Here is a 22,010-nt window from a genome sequence, read left to right on the forward strand (position 1 = left end):
AGAGTCAAATCGTGTACTTTTACAATGTTATATACCTGGAAATGTTACTAGTCATATTTGTAGCCAGTCAATAAAAATGGTCGATCAATAAAGAATACTCAGATTCTTTTTAAAAAAAGGAAGATGAAAATAGCCAAATATTTAGGAAGACATAAATACTATGCATGTAGTACTCAGCAGGGATTCACAAAATACTCAGCGTGAATTCAAAAGGGGGAAATCATGCAAACTCAACCTGATAGCCTTCTACAATGGAATGACTGGCTTGGTGGATGAGGAGAGAGCAGTGGATGTTGTCTGTCTTGTTTGCAGTAAGGCTTTCAACACTGTCTCCTGTAACATTCTCATAGGCAAGCTGGTGAGGTATGGGCTAGATGAGCAGACAGTGAGGTGGACTGAAAACTGTCTGAATGGCACAGCTTACAGGGTTGTGATTGGCATGAAGTCTAGTTGGAAGTCAGTAACTAGTGTTGTATCCCAGGGGTCAATACTGGCTCCAGTATTGTTCAACTTATTCATCAGTGACCTGGATGAAGGGACAGAGTTTACCCTCAGCAAGTTTGCTGGTGATACAAAACTGGGAGGAGTGGCTGATAGAGCAAATGGTTGTGGTTCAGAGGGACCATGACAGGCTAAAGAGATGGGCAGAGAGGAACCTCAAGAAGTTCAGCAAAGGCAAGTGCAGGGTCGTGCACCTAGGGAGGAATAACCCCATGCACCAGTACAGGCTGTGGGCTGACCAGCTGGAGAGCAGCTCTGCAGAGAAGGACCTGGGAGTCCTGGTGGACAACAAGATGACCATGAGCCAGCGATGTGCCCTTGTGGCAAAGGTGGCTGGTGGTATCCTGGGCTGCAATAGGAAGAGCATTGCCAGCAGGATGAGGGAGGTGATCCTTCCCCTCTACTCAGGCCTGGTGAAGCTGTACCTGGAGTGCTGGGTCCAGTTTTGGGCTCCCCAGTACAAGAGAGGGATGAAACTACTGGAGCAAGCCCAGCAAAGGGCTACTAAAATGATAAAGGGACTGGAGCATCTTTCCTGAGGAAAGGCTGAGAGAGCTGGGACTGTTCAGTCTAGGGAATAGAAGACTGAAGAGGGATCTTATCAATGCATTTAAATATCTGAAGGGAGGGTGTCAAGAGGATGAGGCCAAACTCTTTTCAGTGGTGCCCAGTGGTGACAGGATGAGAGGCAACAGACACAAACTGAAAAACAGGAAGGTCCGTCTGAATCTAAGGAAAAGCTTTTTCACTGTGAGGGCGGCTGAGCACTGGAACATGTTGCCCAGAGAGCTTGTGGAGTCTCCATCCTTGGAGGTACTCAAATGCCATATGCACATAATCCTGGGCAGCCTGGTCTAGGTGACCCTGCTTGAGCAGGGGCATTGGACTAGATGATCTTCAAAGGCCCTTCCAACCTGAGCCATTCTGTGATTTTGTGAAATAACATGTGGGGAAAATATTTCATGAATGACCATTATAGCTGAATTAAAGCACAATTTATCTAATGAAGTTAACCTAAAGGAAGATTGCAGTACAGACAAGCTAGTGCTGAACAGTGTAGCCTTCATAGCCATTGCAATAATGAATGGCATTCATCCTAAGTAAGCAATAAAGCAATTCATGAATGAAAATGACCAATGAGATTAAATTAGTATAAAACTAAAGGTATATGGTAAGGGGCTTGAAAGCATATGAATGTGCTTATGTTTCTGTGTCAGTTTTTGTGTGTATGTCTGTTTTCTTACAATACACAGCGTGTTCAGAAAAATGCTTGCAAACATAAAAACTAGAAAACAATGTTGCTAATTTTCTGTATTTAATATACAATACTTACTGCATTTGTATTCATTTTACATTTTCGATAAAAGAGAAGTATAGCTAGAAAAGTGAAGTAAACTTCAGGCAAGCAGTTTTAAATACAAAACTATTTTTTTGTCTTTTTACTTTCCAATAATTTGGGAACAACTAAAATAACTTGACACTGTGAAAATTTTTATTATATTGATTTTTCATTACTGAACCCTCAGCACCCAACAATAAATACACACTTTTCTTGCACTGCCAGCAGCAAAACGTTTAGTTCCAAAGGACTGTAATTCTGATATAATACAATATTGATAACCCTCTGTGTGCCTTAATTTAATTTTGCCGTATTGACGCATGATTATTTTTGCAGTCCACCATCTTTACAAACTTGTAAAAGCTAAAGAATGTTATATGGTAAGGTGCATGCTTGAAAGAGTATGCTCTGATGAACTTCAATGCAGTCACTGTAAAGTAGCCCCAGCTGAGGGTGTTCCTAAAGCAGAGAGCCTCACAGGGTGAAATTTGGGACACAGAGCAAGCATGCAGTTAGATCAAAGGGCTTTGTTTGAAAGCCTGCAAAGAAAGCTCTGGAGTTTCTAAGGTGTCTGTATTATTTCCCAGCCATTCTGTACAGTAGAAACATACTTTTTTCCAATGCGTATATGGTAATCAGCAGCTGTGCAAGAAGAGGAGAGAGACTGCAAGATTTCATGTACAGCAATGGTGCAATACTTTTCTATACCACAGTTTGCATTTTGTAGCCCCTTGATGCAGTATTTATGACTAAAAGGTAAACCAGTATATTTAAGTAACAATTCAATAAATCACCGTTACCTTTCTCTGTACCTCTGTAGATGATACAGACACTGTTTCACACATAGGTGATTTTAATGATGAATGAAAAGAATATAAAGAACACTGAATAGTAATTATTAAGCACACAGAATACAAATAATGATGCACCTTTAAAAGAAACAGTAACACACGCACCTTTTCATGTTTGTACCCTGATTAAAATAACATCATTAATTTCAAGTATGAAGTGATACAGTGAAATCATGTCCTGTGAATAGGTATCAACGGTCGTCTAGGTAGTACAGTTTGCACCTTAGGTAACTTTCCACCTTGCAAAATAAAATCCTACTGCATATGTAGGTAAAGTGACTTGCGATGCTAAGTGCCAGCTGCTTTGCTGGTATGAGCTGATACAATGTAGAAGTCAACAGGACTATGCTGATTTTCAGCAGCTGAGCATATGTCCTAAGGTGAATTAAATAATTGAAACTGCTTTTCATGTTTTCCTCGATTATCACATCCTAGACATCTCCAGAGCAAATGATATTTTATTACCAAAAAAAAAGTGTCAAGTGTGCAGCATTATATGCTGTTTTAACTTTTTAAATGCTTTCCATGTTATTCTCTGTAAAATCATACTGAGGAATAAAGATACTGAGGCAGATTTTGATTTGCTAATGAATGTTAATCTGAAGTAACATCAGTTAATAAAGTTACTCTGGATGTGTCCCAGATGCTGGCCCCACTGCTCAGAATACTCTGTAACCCTGAAAACAGATGTTTTAATAATGTCTTTTGAGAATATTTATGTATCTTGCAGATTTCAGAACCAGTATGCCATAAGGGTTACACACAGGCTTAACTTTACACAGTTCTTCTGTTAACTTCAGTGGGATCTGTAACGTAAGATAGGCACACATGGAGTGGCTGGAGTAGTAAGAACTGAATCTTCTTTCGGATACATTTCTGTACCAGCATCATGCCTTTCTCCACCTATTCCAATGCCACTAAGAAGTGCACTTCTGAGCTTTTGTATCAAAAAGTAATGAATTGAAATTTTGAGAAAAATGTTACTAGAGTTAAGATTTCTGTCACACATTACCATTTTTATAGTATTCTTGCTGACTTACTAAGCTTCTTTATATAGACCTGAGCTGCCTGACACTGAAATTTTTGAACTGACAGGGTCAAAATCTTGGTTTAATTCAACTGTAGTCAGTGGAGTTACAACAAGAGTAAATTACACTAAAAATTTTAAATTCTTCGAAACTCCAGTCCTATTTCCTGCAATTGTCCATGCACAAAAAATCTAAATTTGCTGCCTTTATGCTTTTGTTTATCCAAAAATCTTATTTAAAACAAAGAAGGGCAATTTTATCATTGCAAAAAACTTACTTCAGTTGCAAGATGCCAGACAAACTTGTGCTCTGGTTAAGCATCTGGAATTGACAGATACCTGCTGGAACTACTACAAACAAAATAAAGCCGAAGGCAGCCTATGTAATGTTTTTTAGGTTTAAATTTTTAGACAACGTTCCCCCACTATGTGTAAAATTAGCTCTACAATAGCAGTTCAAAGTAATCTGCTTACTCCTTTACATATTAAAATAAACAAAAATACCCTAAAGCATAAAAAATACATCTGAACACGCATAGTATTCTAGTTGCAAAACTCAATGTACAGTATGAAGCTTATTTATGAATTTTTTGACTGATCTAGCTTTCTGCCTCTATGAAACTAGCTTCATTTCAACAACCAAAATGTATACTAAATGCAAATAAACATAAAGCAGCGAGACTCAAAACATTTTCTGGCAACTACCCTTTCACAGGACTAGTGTGTTTTCATAACAAATATTGTACTGAATTATAATAGCAATAATTTACGTTAATGTCAAATAACTTGGAAATAAATGTGTCCACATTTTCAAGAAACACTGACCCCATTTACTGATGTCTTGGTGCTGTTATTAACCATGTGTCCTCACAACTACAATCAGTTACTAAATGAAAGCCTTTTTCTGCAAATGCTTTTGTGAGCAAGTATATCCACATGAGTAACCCCTCTCAGCTGTGCGGGACTGCTCAAATGAGATACAATATTCGTGTGTTTGCATACTCAGGCCTTCAAACTGACGAATATCAAGCAAGTGAGGAAATACAAATATACACTGTTATACAGAAAGTAGTAGACAGACATACAGATGAAAGCACACTGCGATGCTTTCAGGAGTTATAATATAAACATCACTTCCAAAGTATACAGTTCGACTTCTAAGATATCATTTTGAGGGTATAATTTTTCATTAATTAGAGCACTCAAAGACATTATACTTCTAAAGCTGTTCAAAGTAATGCAGCTAAATGTTACATTAAAAATAAAATCCATATGAGATTCAATGTCAGAAATAGACCACTTAAAAACTGGATCAAAGTGGACCATAAATACATTAATCAGAACACTTGCAAAAGAATTTACAAAGAAATTAAAGACTGGAAAGGAAAGAATAAGTGTGTGCCTTTGGGCTTGAGTTCAGTGCCAAAATCATACAGCTTTGTGTAGAAAACAGATTCTTTCAGAAAAATACATGGCAACTTTATATTTTCTCTATCTTAAGTATTTTAAAATGTGTTTCTTACTTCAACAAAAGTGACTGTCTTGCCTGTGAAAGGCACGTGACTAAGATTGCTAGAGATGCTTTTAGGCCCTGTTTCAACTGGAACTGGCTCACACTGTTTATCAAAAAGCACCACCGTAGTGTAAACTTCTTTTGCCCACATTGTCATGACTCTAAGTGGGTTGTAGGAAGGGAGTTTGATTGCCAGGAAGAGAGATTTTGAACACTGCAGAGAATGACAGTGAGGGTATTAACTAGTGCTGCGTACAAAGAAAGTGTCACGATACTGGATTCTCTTTGCTGGAATCTAAACCGAGACAACTGATGCAACTAATATTGACCACCAGAGAGCAATCAAAATTTTTAGACAGTGCCGGCCTACTCTGATTTTGAGCTAGTAATCTAGAGGAATGCTTTTCAGTTCAGCTAATGACACACAGTAGAAAGAAGAATAGTGGTAGTGGAGGTGAAACAAAAGAAAGCTGAAAAAACACTAGATTGCTAGACATCCAGGGAGAAAAAGGAAAGGATAGCTCAGTCTCTGCAGTCTCTGCTACCCACGCTTCTGGTTCCCTCCCTCCAGCCTCTAATCTCCAGACATTGCAGCTCTTCTACCGTGTAATGATAGGTATCTTCACTTCAGCCTGTGCAGGGCAATCAATACTTTAACATGAGCACTTCCCTATCCCCGGGCAAGTCTCCACTGAACTTCTGTAAGTCATCTTAAACAACAGCACTGCCACAAACTTCTTGCCAGCATCCAAACTCTGATGCACTTCTTGCTGTGGGCCCAACCCATGGTTACAACTACACTTTATTACAAGGGACTTTAAAATAGAGTCCCTGCAAAAAAACATGATGGATTTTGAGTCCTACTGGAAAAAGACTGAGAAACACTTTGTATTTCAATAGCATGCTGCAGACCTAAGCTTTATTTTAGTCCCAGTTATTTTGTTTTCCATTACCAACCAAGGATGACTCTTTTAGAGATACCCCATCATCCACCTGGAAGGAACACTTTGCTGCTATATGCCCATAATTCACAGTCATCCTTTTATATGGTGAGAAAGGTTTCTCCCAGATGTCCTTACAACACTGGTGTTTAAAATGCCAAAAACATCAGCTGTCATAGAAACAGCTGGCATACTGTCCCCTGTAGATCCTGTAAAGACTTTTCTTCAGGAGAATACATTGGGGGAGTATCACCTGTCTGTGCTTGGTACATGTGGCAGGGCTTTGTACTCAAAACCACTACAGCAGGAAGCAAATGAATGAGCTTGATTGCCAACATGCCCTAGAGGAGCACCCAGGCCATCTTGAGAGTTGGGGACCTTCATATAAGAACTGTTTCATAGTTGCTCTGACTCATGATAGGAGAAAACCTCTCCCTGGGAAGAGTGATCTCTGGGAAGTGGAAGGCAAAAGGGATCAGCAGTGGGAGGCTGGCAGAGCCAGGCTTATTTGCATCTGTTAAAAACTTTTGTACAACAGAAGAATCATTGGCTGCTTTTGTAAACATCTTAAATCACAGAAGGTTGTCCAGGGATCTTCTATATTTAGTAAATAACGTTCTGAATCAAAAGTTGTTTTGGCTGATCAAACACATTATATTGTCTAATCTATTCCAGCCCATTTCATATTTTTTGCTTGAGCCAAAAGATGTAATAGGAACACCCACTTTGCCATGGTCTGATTGTATTAATTCCCAGTTCCTAATGCGGAGCAAGGAAAAACAATAGCCCAAATCGGTGGCATGCAAACTGGGGGGCTGCAGAGTCACAAGGAGGTAATTTATTTCACAGCTTTTTAAGTGGCTGTAGAAGTATTAGCAATGTCACATCCAAGTGATAGGTCTTGAAGTGTTGCTGCAGTGAGGAAGCAGGGAGTTGAAAGGTTGTTAAGCACTAGACTCCCCAGGGCTCCTTTCAAAGCGTCAGAGTAGGATGATCTGGGATAAGGAAAGGACAGCGTGAGTAGCTGGGAGATCTCTCACTAAATGAATTTAACAAATGCCAGAGGACTACTGTGTAGAACCAGGTTTCCCTTCCCTGGAACTGTGAAATTTGTCTCTGTGCCAAGCCTACTTGCTCATGTTTAATGGAAGGACCAAGATTAGCCCAGCTGTGCCACTTGGCCCGTCATTCACCCACTAAACACAACAAAACACTAAAAAGGCCTTGTACTCCTGGTGGTGGCATGGCAATAATTAATGGTAGCTCTCAGGTTGGCACAGCAGCTCGGAAAGCTCCATTCCTGCTGCACAGCCCATGAAAGCGTTCCTGAGCTCCCAGACTCGATTCTGCAAGATGGTGATCCACCTGGACTGATCCAGCAAAACACTTAGGCATGTGGATAACCTCAAACTCCAAGTGCTTAATGCCATTTTGGATTGGCATAGAGTTTACAGTTTACTGCAGGAGTAGAATAATGCTCCTCATGCACAATAGTATTGCACACTGCTGGTCACTCTTAGTGACTCGTGCATTGAGATGTACTTCTCCGTCGCTGCTGCTGAACTACGGGCTGTGTCTGTATGGACAGCTGAATTTGCTCTCAGACTGATCAGCATTAGCTTTTTTTACATCCACACAAAAAACCCCTCTAGCTTCTATAACAATCTGATTTAAAAAATGGAGCTGTTGCTGTATTGGAAAACTGCTCCAGAACTCAAAGTCTGAGTGGCATAATAAGTAGCTGGGACTAAAATCCTGTGCAAGAATGCTGCCTTATTATATGCTTATGAAAGTGAATGACAGGCAAAAACAAAATGTGGGAAAAAAATGTCTTTCCCCAACCCTGCACTTCTCATACATAACTTTTCCAAATTTTCAAATTCACTCCCCAAAATTGTCCTAACTCTGCTAATCCCTGCCTATTTTTCCTAACTTTGTAGCACTTAACAATTTTCCTCCCTCATCTAGCGACTCAAGATAGATCCTCAAATGAAAGAACATAACCCCCCCCGCCCCAGTTTTACAAAAAGGAAGAAAATTAGAAAACGGTATCTGCCTCCTACCATTATTATGTGGCATGATGGTGCGGCAGAACGTGGCTTCGTTCTGAGTGTAAAGGGCCAGCACACTGCACAGCTCAGTGTGCTGGGAGATGAATAACATAATACATGATTACTCTAAGGCTGAGGATCTGAAGAACATGTCAGAGAATGCAATATAAAATTATGTATGAAACATGGAATAAGAGGAAAGGCTGCCTATTACAGAATGTTAACTGCAAACTCTTCATAAGTAATTGCATGAAGGAAGCTGACAATCAAGTAACTCTGAAAATTCATTTTCCACTTGATGGCACAGACAGTGATAGTTGGCTGGGCTTAACGTGAGCATGTCAATGGATCAAGTATCAGTGAGAATCCTAGAAAATCTGCCTGGCATGTGGATGGGTTTAAGGTGCAAAAAGCTAAACAGTGTGGATGCACATTCAGTATGCTCAGAAATGGGCAACAAGCTTGAGAGTCTTACAGCATGTTCATGTAGACATCATCGAAGTGAATCACAAGTTTAACATCACCTGTTTTCCTTTCTCCTTTCAGTGAAATAGTATAGGTAGCTTTACTGCAAATGAACATTAAGATGCTAGTTAGAACGAGTTCATACCTGGGTTCTTTTCTTCATAAACCCCTATCAACTTTGTAAGCTCAGTGAAAAAATATAAGTTTCCGTGCGTATTTAATACACATTCTTTGTATTTACATTTTTCACTTTATAAATACCCTCTTTTTCTCTTATCCCAACAATATTTTCCCAGTAGTTCCTTAAAATCCTCTTTTTAATCTCCACTAAACATCTCTTTTTTTTTTTAAGGTAACATCTTTTGTCTAACCTTTCTTGGAAACAAAAAAAATCTACTCTACCATGCTCACCCAGTATCAAAGAGCCATATCAGAGTTTCTCCTTGCTTTCTCTAGACATCCAAAAGTCTCACTGACTTCAGTGTGCCTACAGCAGACAAGATGAAGGCCATCAAGTATTTTCTAACATAGATCAAACATTTCATCTGAAAGAAAAAATGTCATATGGTCAGAGAGGTCAGAGTTCCTGTTTTATGTTAGCTTTTTTGAACAGTCCTTTTACAATGGCTGCAAATTTAACATATTTGAATGTTGCAGAAGCTCTCCTTGGACAAAGTCTGCCTTGTTTAAGTCAAAGCAACTTCTCCTTTAACTTTACTCAAAGCGTCCTTAGGCTTTTCTGCTGAAAGCAAAAGGCTCATCTAAGCATGGTGCTGACTATTGTCAGCCTCCACTGAACACATGAAGGGCTGCTGGTGTCTACTTGGCCTTGCAGAATCATTTCTGAGCACAAGTTCCTGTTTGATTCAGTTCTGTTTGGGTGATTATCATTGTCTGAATTATATATACATAACTTTTGAAGGATATTTTCATGGAAAATATACCAGTTTCAAAATATAAACTCATACACATTTGTTATAGCTAAAAGAATAAATTTTAGCAAGTTTCTGCAAGCAATTTTTAGCTATTTTTGATATTATATCTGCATACTGTTCCTAAGTATTTTTATGGTTCTTATACTGCGTATGTATTGCATATCAGTATGCAATAAATACTAAGTTTCAAACTAAAGGGGAGAAGTAACACTTGGCAAAGGTATGTTTGTCAGTTAACGTATCCATATCTTTCCTCCTTTAATGGCCTAGTTCATTTAAATCAATGAAAAAGTTTCTTATTCCTTTAAAGGAAATTACTGGGGTTTGATGGTTACAGTCTGGTCCAGAAACTGGAATTATACTAAAGCTATTATCTAACAATTTGCAAAACAGAGATATAAGAAAATAAATGTCTCACAAATAAACCCTATTTGAGTTGCACTCATTTGCACACATTCCAGTTCGACTGTTAAAACCGTGGTCATATTTTTGCACACTAAAAGTGTATTTGCACAAAAAAATAGGATATGAAAATGAAACTTGGAAAAGTAGACATATAAAATTACATCTACTTTTCTAAAGACTTTTTCTGAATTTTTCCTCAGGGAAAGTAATCTGCATACGCCAATATTTAATAATCAAAAAGAAATAAAACTGATAGCTTATTAACAGTCAGTTACTGAAGATTTCAGTATATAAAATGTTATTCTCTGTGAATCTAAAAATATATTTCTTAAATTTCCCCCCACAACTGCAGTTTTGAAAAACTGTTTTTCTAATATACTAATTTCAAGAAAATCATTTACACATTAAGAGAAGTGTGAAATCCTGTCAACATCAAAAAAGATCTTGATATTTAGAAGCACATTCAGATAGTTTTGCAGCAATACAATAAATATGCTAGGTCCCTAAGCTCCAGATCAATTCAAGCTTCAAGCATAACACAACAAAAATCACTGTAATAGTCTAATATCTCCTAATTCACATTGTATATTAAATCCATCTATTCCTGAAACTATGGCATAAGAAAAATACTAGCAAAGTGGTTCTACATAACAGAGTTCTTAGAATAAACTTCGTCCTCATTATTCAACTGCCTCATACATGAAACATAATTAATTTATGTGGCCTTTTAAACCAAACTGTGTAGTTAATGATTCACATACACATATAACAACTGATGTGTTTTCAGTTGTGCGTCAGGTAAGTGCTCTTAAGTTTGTTGGCGAAAAGACCAAACCAGCATGTTTTCTCTTGCTTTTCTGTATTAAGATTGGCCCTAACCTAACGGCAGAGAGAACGACCCCTTGTATAATAAAATACGCTCCTCAAAGACAGTGAGTGAACCTGTGAAAAGCGGCATGGGCACCGAATTTTCATCGTATTCACCAAAAAATCTATCAAGTGTAAAAAACACGAGAAAGTCACAAGGCTGGATGCCACTCCTGACACACAAGATGCTCAAATGCAGCAACTTACTGTTTCCTTGCATGTGAAAGGCTCCGTACACATAGCACCAAATTTCAAAACTTTGCCGATATGACACCCTCATTTTCTGGTGTGTCTTAGGACAGGAACGAGAGAGAAAGGCACTAACATTTACCATGGATGGACTAATATGCTGAAAGAAAACTGGAGTGTGGGCACAGTCTACACAGAAATCAGCACAAATTTTTAGAATCTGCCTATTTTCAGAGTTTCGCTTGCCGCACGCAAGGCAGCATGGGTGTATGCAACTCTACGGTTAGGCAGGGGTGCACGGCAGGAGGAGCACAGAGAGAGTCTTTTCTAATCATCTCCTCTGGCTGCTGGACTAAAATACGCGACACCTGGGAGCAGGGGTAAGGGGACATGGACGCTGTGTAGCTATTGCAAATTTGGAAGAAACCTGTTGGAAATAGCACCTAGGAGTGTCCCTGAAACCTGTATTCAGTGTGGTAGCGAGCCAGAGCGAATGTGGGGACTGGGCGAGGAAAGAAAAGGGTTGTCCCGGATGTATGGCTGTGCCTTAGCACTTAGCACTTCACTAGCTAGCTTTGGTGGTTGTTTTTTTCCTCAGTTACTGGTTCTACTTTTCCTGCAGAATTATGTAAGAGTGATTAAAAAAGGTTGGTGGGAGACAGAAATTGCTCCATTACTCGCAACGTCTTGTTCTCTGCTGAGAAGAGCACAGTGTCTGGTTGCAGGTGCTCTAGGGGCTAAGGCTCTATGCTTATTTTTAATATATTTTTTTGCTGTTGAAACAATCCTGCAGAACACACACATGGGCATAGCTATTGTTAAGAAGAATTGCACTCGGAAGCCTTATTTAAAGGGTGTGTGAAGAGTTTTCATCACAATCCTGAAGAAATGTGACAAAAAGCACTTTCTTTTCCACACATGCTATTCCTACATCCTACAGAGAGGGCAGCAGTGGGCACAGGTACTGAAAGACTGCACCTCTACTAGTAAAATTAAAAGAGCAAGAGCAAGGGCATGGGCTTGAGCACTGTCCCACAGCTGTCCATGCTGTCTAACTATGAGCCTGATCCCTGGCATGGTTTTAGCCAATGCCAGTGTTTTCCCCAGCCAGTGAACAGACTTTCTCAGCTTACTAGTGTAAGTGAAGCTTCACGGTTTGGCAGGGGAGATGGTGATAAGAGTAAGCCTATGGCGTGTAGGAGAGGGACAACTGGGATTTCTTTGCAGAGAGATTTGGGGGTTAGATAAGAACATTTTAAAATGGAGTTCATCTGAAAGGTCCTCGGGACCCTTGCTGCCACAAGGGCCCCGTTATAGAAATCTTTTCCATAAACCTATGGAAATAAACTTACCGAGGCAGAACGCAGATCTCTGTCTCTTCCTGCCATTCCCACCGGAAGGATGCTCAGAACGTGACTGCGAACTCAACCCTTCTCGAGCTCTTCTCCTGAACTCCCCGTTCATGCCCTGGCCCTGTAGTAGCCGACATGCAGCACCACGTTGCAGAAGCTTTGCTTCTAAGTCCACGCACCAGTTGGTGCTTTCCTCTGCTGCTCCCTTCAGCGCTAGTTGTGATGCTACAGTTTGGGAAATACTGCTCCCGTAATTAACTTTCTCATGATTTCCAGGCCTAAATTAGTCTCATTAGTTCTTGGGCCAACACTAACCTTTGGCTTAAATTGTTCTCTTCCCTCCATTTTGTTTCCCCCAATAATGTACTTACAATCAGCAGTCCTATTCCCTTCCAGCCTTCATTTTGTTGAGCTTAATACAGCAAGCTCTTCTATCAGGGAACAGCTGCACCTCTCTATCTGAGAGTTTTTGAGTTTAATTTTGAAAAAAAAAACCCAACCCTTATATTATCACCCAACGTTAGCACCTGGAGAGCTCTGGGAGAGTTCCCTGCCAGCTGCTGGAAAGCCAAACCAGCCGAATGCCCTGATAAAGCATGTACGATAGCTTGGCGTTAGCTAAAATGTGGAATGTTTTCTAAAAGTGCTAAACTGCATAGAAAACTCCTCTCTTTGTTAGCGTTGCAAGACCATCCTGAATTTTGGCTTTCCTTCATGTTCCAAACTGTTTTAAAATTATTAGCACAAATCCCACTCCGGCCCATCCTTTTCTGTGGTATTAAAGCCCTGTTCACGCTCAGGGCCGTCAAGCTATGGAGGAAGAGGGCTGGGACCCCACCAGCGCAGCGGGAGCTGCTGGATGGAGGCACCACGGGAGCGCGACGGAGGCACGGCCCAGCCGCGAGGCGTTAGCTGCCGTGGCTGCTCCCCGGCCCTCGGCTGACTCACGAAATACTCCTGCTGCACCCCTGCATGATCTCTGCGCGCAGCCGCCTCGCGTGCGCTCTTGCCAGGCCTAATTTGCAGCTGGTCTGTTCTTGCTGGTGGGTTTTGAATAGGCGTCACTCTGGGCATGAAGAAAAGCACAGGCCACTGCACGCATGCGTGCAAGGGGTCCTTTCAAAACCTGGCCTATTTGAAGCGGACATAATTTTACCATAAGCCATGTGGTTAAACATCTAACGGTAAAGAAAAGCTTTATCCAAGAGGCGGATAAGATCCACTCACTATCCCAGCAAAGGACTATGTCCTACACAGTGCAGATCCCTGAAGGAGAGTTAGCAGAGAAGTCTGTCCCCAAACTGCCAAGTGCCCCAGGGAGACAGCTACAGCGTCCCCTGCCACGGCGGGAAAAATCGTATTGCTCAGCTCGGTGCTAGGGACCTGCTTCTGCCAGGCATGCTGTGAGCGAGCACATATTGCTGGCTCAGTAGCCTAAGGGACTATGAGAGGAGTAAGCAAAGCTGGCTACCACACTTATCATCAGTTATACTGCAATAGTGTATATTTCTGTTTTAATGGCAAGGGCTAACTCGCTGGACCAGCTTCACCCAAGTTACATCTAGGTAAATGCACTAAAGTTATGGCAGGGAATAGCTTTTATGGATTTAAAATATTTCTTCTTTCCCCCGTACAGTACTAAAAAAATAAAAGCTTCTTTTTAAAATACTGAAAATATATTTTAGTTAACGTAAAAATACTAAATATAAAAATTTAATGCAATATTTAAAATAACTGTGCTAAAAAGGCAGGTGAATTGCTTAGTTATTTTGACATTCAGTAATGGCACACTAACCCTAGCGGAGAAGCATGTGCCAACATACCCACATGGTGGTTTAGGAGAGAAGCTCATGCATTTCTGCATAGAAAACATGTCTGCTTAAAAAATGAAATCTGAGGGATTTTTGTGACAGCACTGTGATGCATGGTAGGTGGTGCAGGTAAGGCAGCGCGGTATACAGCATACAGTAAGGCAAAAACACACAACTGTGCTTCTTTGTAGGTATAGAATTCTCTGCTTCTAAACTGAAAATGTTTTCTCTATGTTTCTTTTTTGGCTGATAATGAGAACAGGTTAAAGGGGAAAGCCGGTACTGATTTGCACTGTCTCCCTTCGTATCTTTGAGCTGCATACCAGAAAATTCTGAATGAGATAGAGAAAATGTGCTTGCAGCTGTTTTCTGAGAGGAATGACAGGTTCGAGGATGGGTTAGCATGTGCATGGATTTCAACACAAACGAAGCATTTGGAAACCAAAAGGGTCAGTAGAGAACAAGACCCTAGAAATTTTTTAAAACCCTGGTTTTTGCAGTATGGACACAAACTCAGCTAGATAGTAACTCGTTTGTGTACAAAAAAACCCTAAAAGTTGAGACATTTATTATGATGACCACCATCATTGTTATTTTTATAGAGCAATGAAATGGTAAAATTATCCATCCGAGTTTTCACGTGGGAAAGCACCTGCATATACGCTATGAGCAAACAGTAGCTGGATGTGTTAACGTACGTATCAGTTAACTGCAGGTTGCAGAGCTCTGATATTTCAATGCCGTTCTTTAAATATCACTGTAAGATATCACATAATAATAAAAAAAAAGTACCAAATCATGCTTCAGCAGCTAGAGAGAGAGATTGCATCATGTTTTGGCAGTGACTCGATTATCCTACTCCACACTGGCAGCATTCAATATTAAAAGAATAAAATGGCAGCAAAACTGGTCAGCAGCTTCTCTTCATCTGGAGTTTTCCCAGGTAGATAAACAAAACAAAAACAAAGCAAACATAAAGCTGCAATGGGAACAGGTGAAAGCCCTGGCCCTTGCATTGCTCTGATGAAAGTAAACTAGATTGATTTCCTTGGATAAGCACATCACAATCCCAAAATAAGAGATAGGCATGTAAAACCTCCAAATAATGACCTTCACTGGAACAGCTATGTGGTTTATACAGGGCAGTGGCCTTGTCAGCTACATGTCTGGTTCATTTATAGGTTCGTCTTCAGTCAGCATTAAGATGCATTCACCTCACTGGAGTTTTGGCTGGATGACATGTGCGAGTCCAGATTCTCCTTGCATTTCTCCAAGTCGTGGAAATACGGGTGAGACAAGGCAACATAGGCAGATATTCTCTTGGCTGGATTGAATGCTAAGCATTTCTGTAAGTATGAAAAGAAGTGGGTTTTAACAAATATGTGCAGTTAACTTTGCTAACATAGCATGTATATATTAATGCATGTCACTTTGTCACTTTATCATCAGTATTAGCCACAAAAGAACCTCACTAGGCGCTGCATGATAACCATGCATATTAAAACAGGCAGTGGGGTCATAGGATATGAATGTGACCTCTCACAAGCTCATAGAAAATAGCAAGTAGGAATATTCAAGTAGCCATAGTTTAGGAAATCCCAGAACACAGGTTTTCTGGAATTCAGATGCACAGGACTTCTGTCTCACAGATTGCAGAGAGCAACTATTCAGGAACAGCTTTCGAATTCCCTCAGTGTTCACAGTGTATCACACTCTTGTGTTTATACAAACATGGACTGCATCGTAATGTATGTCGATCCTTAGGCCCAGCATTTCTCTAGGTCTTGGGTGTTTGACTTTATACCCTTCATATTCTAATGTTTTGTGTTCATTTTCCTACTTTTTTTGAAAAAAGAAACCCAACAGAAAAACAAATTCCATCATGCTGGAATAAAAATACTCCAAAAATACACTAAAAATTTAATCTATGCCAGTCTGCAGGTGTGCCGAAAGCCCTGCTCATCATGCTGGTCAATATATTTTCATCGACTGCATGCAATAGTTTTGTTGTCTCAGGATTTAGTGTGCTAGCAATCTGGGCTTTAACTGTTTCTTTATTCTGTGTCTTTTTTCTGTGTCTGTACAGGACCTAGCATAGTGCAGTCCTGGACTATTACAGTGACTCCTAAGCAAGCACTAGGGCAGTGCAAAGAGCCACCGGATTTATCTCTGAGGTGGAGCCTTTAGATCATGGCTTTCTGCCACAGTAACAATAGCAGTACAAGTGGGTCACTGCTTGTGTGAAACATTCCTGGACAGATACATACTTTGGTGGTGGTGGGGGGGGGTGTCACTTTTTGCAGGCAACATGAGCAATGGGGACCTTATCTGCTCTGCGGTTCATCCCAAGCTCTCTCAGAGCTGTGCGCAAATGATCACAGCTCCTGTGTCCATTCCTCTCAAGTTACATGTTTTCTGTCTTGTTCTACCTACTTGTCCCAGATCCATTTTTGTTCCCTACCAAATTACAATCTCTACTCTTAGGTTTTTCATATTAATTTCAGTGTTTATGTTCAGTTTATGCTAGACTCCCTTCCTAAGCACTCCTCCTAAAAGCCTTAGTACCCCCTCACTATGAATTCCCCCTCCTCCTCCTAGTTCTATTTTCCTTGTCTTCTTTCCAGATCCTTATCCCAGCCTTTGCCCAGCCTGCCCAGAAATCTCTCCACGGCTTTGCACTTTATACCTTGTTATTCTCTATTCTGCCATTCACCTCCAAACAGTATTCCTCCTAGCATCCTTGTCTAACCAGTTCCTACTCCTGCCTTCCTATCTTCTATTACACTCCTGAGACTTCATTCAGTGAATTCCAGCCCCCCTCTTCCCTTTCATCTATGGCCCCCAGTTCTCATCTCCAGCTTTCCTCCCCACCTCACCTCACAGGCACAGCTGTTGTTCTTCTTCCTCCCTCCCATCAGTCCCACACTCACCAAGCTCTCCATCATATTATACTCCTTGTTGTTGCTAAAATCTAATTCTTGTCACAAGCACATGCTGGAACTTCTAACTTCCATTTCCAGGCTGCCCGCAAACACAAAAGATGCAGCTTTCGCCTGTAATTTCAAGTGTCCAGGTGTAGTCCAGCTTACAGCAGCTGGGAGCTGCAGTTATAAAGACAGTGGAAGATGATCTGCCATTCTGTAGCACTAACTTTGGCTAGAACTAGAAGTCATGAGGATGAAGCAAATCTTTCATGAGTTGCACTGATAAATTCTACGGAGCCTGTGTGAACCGAGATCTTTGAAAAGGTTTCCAAAGAACAAATTTAGCTAGGTTTCAACAGGCATGGCAAAAGGCAACCTCTGAGGCATACATATTCAACTCCACTTCCCAATAATTTCAGTTCCCTACATTCAACTCCAAGACTGAAATTCTGGGCTAGAGTTTGTAACATTTCTATTAAAATGTTGGAAATAATTTAATACAGCAAAACCATGTATTTTTCTCCAGCCTTATTGTCGGAAAAATGGAATTCAAGCTCAGACGGATATCCAGCATGGAAACCTGAAGTCAAAGAGCTGCCATACAGGATCAACTGGTCAGCAAGTGTGACATGTCACTGTCACCCAGTCGACAGAAACTAGGGATTTCCCTGGCTGACCGCTGAAGTCAGAGGTAGCAGTTGTACAAGTGCAATTTGTTTGTTTCTGCCCAATTCTGCCATTTGTGAGAGGCAATAATTAGTTACTGAATCCCAGATCTCAAGTTTTCAGCATTCCGTAGAAGGCAGGCAGATGTAATATGCCTCTACATCTTGCATTCTCCTTTTGCTGGTTTTACCACACCATGGAAAGTGGTAGATCAGTTTGCGTACTCACATCAGGCTTATACTCCAAGAATGGCTGGATCAGTGGCACAACAGGGGTCACCAATGAGTATCTAAGTTAAGAGACAGGACAAACAAGTGCTTCCTTGAAATACTTTCCTAGCCTCTAACTATTTGCAGCCCTTGCACTTCTTGAGCCAAAGGTGGTTTCTTTGTGCTATGGTTTCACAGATTGTTTACATGAGAAGAGCTCTAAAAGTAACTAGACAAACTCTTCATGTTGGCATGTAGCATGGTACAGCGGGAGCTATCAGTGATGCTGTTTGGAGAACAATGAATAGAAACTCACCAGAAGTAAGTCTTTGCCCAGTTCATCAATATCTGGTACAAATTTTTCAATAGGTTGTGCGGGTCTGGAAGTGAAAGCATTTCTCGGAAGGGCAACATCATTAGGCCAGTCCTCTTCTGCTGGGAGTCCAATTACACTGTGAAAGGAAAAACATAATGTTAACTCTGGATATTTATGCAATCTCTCCTTTATATTGATTCTATGAAGCAGCAGTTCGCCTTATGAGTAAGTCTATTGGTTTAAATGCGATTAGTTGTACAGTGGTGCACCGATCACTATGAATAGAGGGTGATGGGTGTAGGCCCTCAATGTGCTTTGCAGAAATCATCCTGCGGCCAGCACAGTATTCTGGCCTAGGTCTCAATTTTCTGAGTCTTGGAGTTGAGAAAGGGCTGAGAGCTTTGGAAAAAATTTGCTCAGCTCTTGTCTGGATGGCGCAACATATGTCACTCCAGGATGATTAAAAGCAGTAAGTTTCAAAGGGGAATCTCATGCAAGGATCTTTATTCACAAGAATAGGGACTGAGAGAAGACTTGGGTCAAGATGAGGGTAAGGCAATAAAAGGGATGTTTCATAATGCTTCAAAGCTGTGTGCAGTAATTGTTGCCCAAAGTTAAACAATTTATTTGCTTCACAATCCAGGTTTTAAAGTCTCAGTTCAGAAGTGGCATAGGACTTAAGTGCCTTTTTGTTTTTACTTTCAATTTTATTTACCCTTTATTAGAATATCTTAAATTTCCTTTTTAACATTTATTTCTCTATTACTTTCAGTTGCAGAAGGTACTTACACTTATGAAGTAATCATGCTAAGGTTTAAAAACCCAAATAAGTTTTAGGGAAAATCAATTTTTACAGCCCGTAAAATTGAGATTTTTTAACAGAAATACTGACAGGGTAAGACTGGAAGGAACATGAAAAAACTGCATTAAATGCTTGGGTCTGCACTAAGTCCAATGCCACTAGGGAGCAGCATCGCCCTTTCTTCTTATTAATTGAGTTTGATAATAGCCTGGGTGAGGCCAAGGGCCAAACACTTTGATGTAAAATATAGGATACCTCACTGAACTTAGTGGAATTACTTCGTATCTACATGGGTTTTAGATTGTAAGTTTGCCTAATTTAAAATATCTCTGAAAACTAATACCATGTCCTCAAAACAACAGCATGACTGGAAGGGCAAAGCAATTACAATCTCAGGACAATTTATTCTTACTGTTTCTAAAGATATCACAGCTCTTGGGAAAAGATGAGTTAAATCTGCGTAAAAAATTAAATTTGATTTTTTCACCACAGGCATGCCGGGTATGGGACAACTCCCTTGCCCACAGTGGTTAGAGCCACGTGATCTGCTGTTTGAGGATCTGGACCCATACTAAATGTCATACAAGGAGCATCACAGGAGGATGGGGGAGTTAAATATTTTAAATGACAAGGAATTTTAACCTGCCGTTCAAATGGATCTGGTTAGTCCCAGCTTTTTTCGTGTTTGCATGAGCGAGTACAAACGGGGCAGAATAAGCGTAGTAGGCACAGGCAGAACTAACAAGAGACAAGGAGGCAGCCTGTCTTGCAGGTAGGAGGGACAAGTCCAGGAGTGGAAAGCAAAGATATTTTTAGTTACACACTCACGTAGTATTCAAAAATGTTAATAATGAATTTCTGAGTAGATGCCCCCATTCTGGTCTGGTAGCACAACCATTTCAAGGACTATGTTTGGGAGAAGCTAGGATGAGCTTCACCTCCTGCCAAAGGTTCAGGCGTGGTCTTGAGAAAGGCTGAGCGCTTTCCCTTCCCGTTGATCACACCGGGAGACAAGTCTGCTCACGGCACTGCAGCAGTTAGCCCAAAATCCGCGAGGACATCCCACATGCTGGCGGTGTCCCCGGAAAGCAGGAAATCGTTCCGGGCCGCGTCCTTGGGATTTACCCTCACCCGCCGTGGGAGGCTACTTGATGCAAATAAGAGCTGCATGTAGGAAGCAAAGGTAGACCACAGCCCAGTTATCCGAAAGAGCACATCGGTCCAGCGTGCCTGAAAATCCTCGAACAGCTTTCTGTCCAAATTAGTCCAGAGAATGACTCACTACTGTAGAAAGAAACAATCCTCCTACAAAAAGAGCTATGCCTAACTCTCTAACACTCCAGCTGTGAAAACACCAAAACAAACACTATTTGGCATAAAATCCCCCCAAAACCCAAGAAAGAGACTTTTAAACTATTTCAGGATAGCTACCCAAGAGAAGCAAAAGCAAACTTTCTTTTTAAGTAGATGTGTAATGAGGAATTTCTTCTAAAATCAGCACAGCGTTTGCTCTCCTTGATTAAGGGTTGAATTCTTTTCTGTACAGGTAATCCTGCTCCCTAGGGATGGAAAGATCCCTGTTGGAGGCTGCTGCTAGCTGCCGTGTGTTTAATCCTATCCCGATTCATTTTGATTTTTCCCCTTAAATGTCATAAACAAATGAAAATCTTCAGAAAAGTCACAGCTATGTCTTTTTTATTACAAAATATGCTGCATGTACCGGAACTGTCTTCATTTAATATTGCAGAATATAGTAGCACCAAAAGAGTAGCTTTGCCAGAAGAAGAAAAAGTAAACTTTAAGGACTGATTTTTCTGGATTGGGCAGGAAGAGCTATTCAGCGCATGACAAATTAACCACGCAAGTGAGTCACATACACTGGTATGGTATGCAGGAAAGGAAAGTCAACTGTGTGAAATCAAGACCTGCAATTTAGCAACCTCATATTAAATAATGAAAATGCTTAGAAACAGATCTGTTATGATTTGAGAACTGGAAAAAATGGCTAAACAGAGAAATTCATTATTTGATCAATTTAAGCTCTTTTCCCTGGAAATTTTACTATCTTCTCTTTGGAATATCTTCAGGAGAATACTGTTTCAACCTTATATCTACGTCCGTCTCTCACTTTGCCTACCGACCTCTTCTTCCATCCAGACGCCCGGATCCCTGCAGCCTCCTTATAGGAAAAGAGAACACAGAGGCACAGAGGCAAACGGGCTTCATTCCACTGAATTATTTTAACCTTCCCACCTCCTCAATATATTCTATATATCTGAACTACATAAATATGAAATTTGAGAATTTTAAAATGGTTTTAAAATAAAGCCAATTAGGTCATCTCCAACAAAGCCTACGTTTATAATGCTGATAGTCCTTCTGTTCTCACGGTTCCCTTCATTACCAAAATATGAACTGCAAATCATTTTAGCAGGCTACACAGTATATCTGAAAAGCTAAAATATTTTCTTCTGTGCAAAGTCACTGGTTAGCATCTTCAAGATTTCAGTTTGGTAACAATTTAAGGGATTCTAACATTTCCTGAAATAGGCCGATCACAGAAAAATGAAAACTCTGTATCTGTTTGTAAATGAAGAGAATCTCTTGAGTCTCTTTAGCTGTTTAGGAAAATGTGAGAACGTATGCATCCCACAAATGCGCAATATGTTTAAGAGATTTCAAAAAAGCCCAAAACAGACGTCTCTCCTAACTTCCTGCTGATGGCTGTTAGTTCTGCAGAACTATATTCCATGTTGCTTCCTCCTCCCACTCTGACACAGAATACACGGAAATATCATGTTGCATACAGTAGCAATAGGAAATATGTTCTAGGAATACTTTGTTCT

At 40.5% G+C, this 22,010-nt stretch overlaps 1 protein-coding gene across 4 annotated transcripts in view; it reads right to left on the reverse strand.

Annotated features, from left to right (window-relative positions):
* Positions 1-1,803: 1,803 nt before the first annotated feature.
* The window catches only part of CDK6 (cyclin dependent kinase 6), a 139,678-nt gene continuing 119,471 nt past the window's right edge, over positions 1,804-22,010 (reverse strand). For all 4 annotated transcript variants that reach the window (XM_064506071.1, XM_064506070.1, XM_064506069.1 and 1 more), the window contains 2 exons: positions 18,363-18,498; positions 1,804-15,593 (listed from right to left, as the gene is read on the reverse strand). In XM_064506071.1, coding sequence (XP_064362141.1) covers positions 15,447-15,593; positions 18,363-18,498 — 283 coding nt within the window. In that variant the 3' untranslated portion in view covers positions 1,804-15,446. The remainder of the gene's footprint in view (positions 15,594-18,362; positions 18,499-22,010) is intronic.

Source organism: Dromaius novaehollandiae, chromosome 2 (genome assembly GCF_036370855.1).
Source record: "Dromaius novaehollandiae isolate bDroNov1 chromosome 2, bDroNov1.hap1, whole genome shotgun sequence".
In the NCBI taxonomy this organism is placed as follows: domain Eukaryota; kingdom Metazoa; phylum Chordata; class Aves; order Casuariiformes; family Dromaiidae; genus Dromaius; species Dromaius novaehollandiae.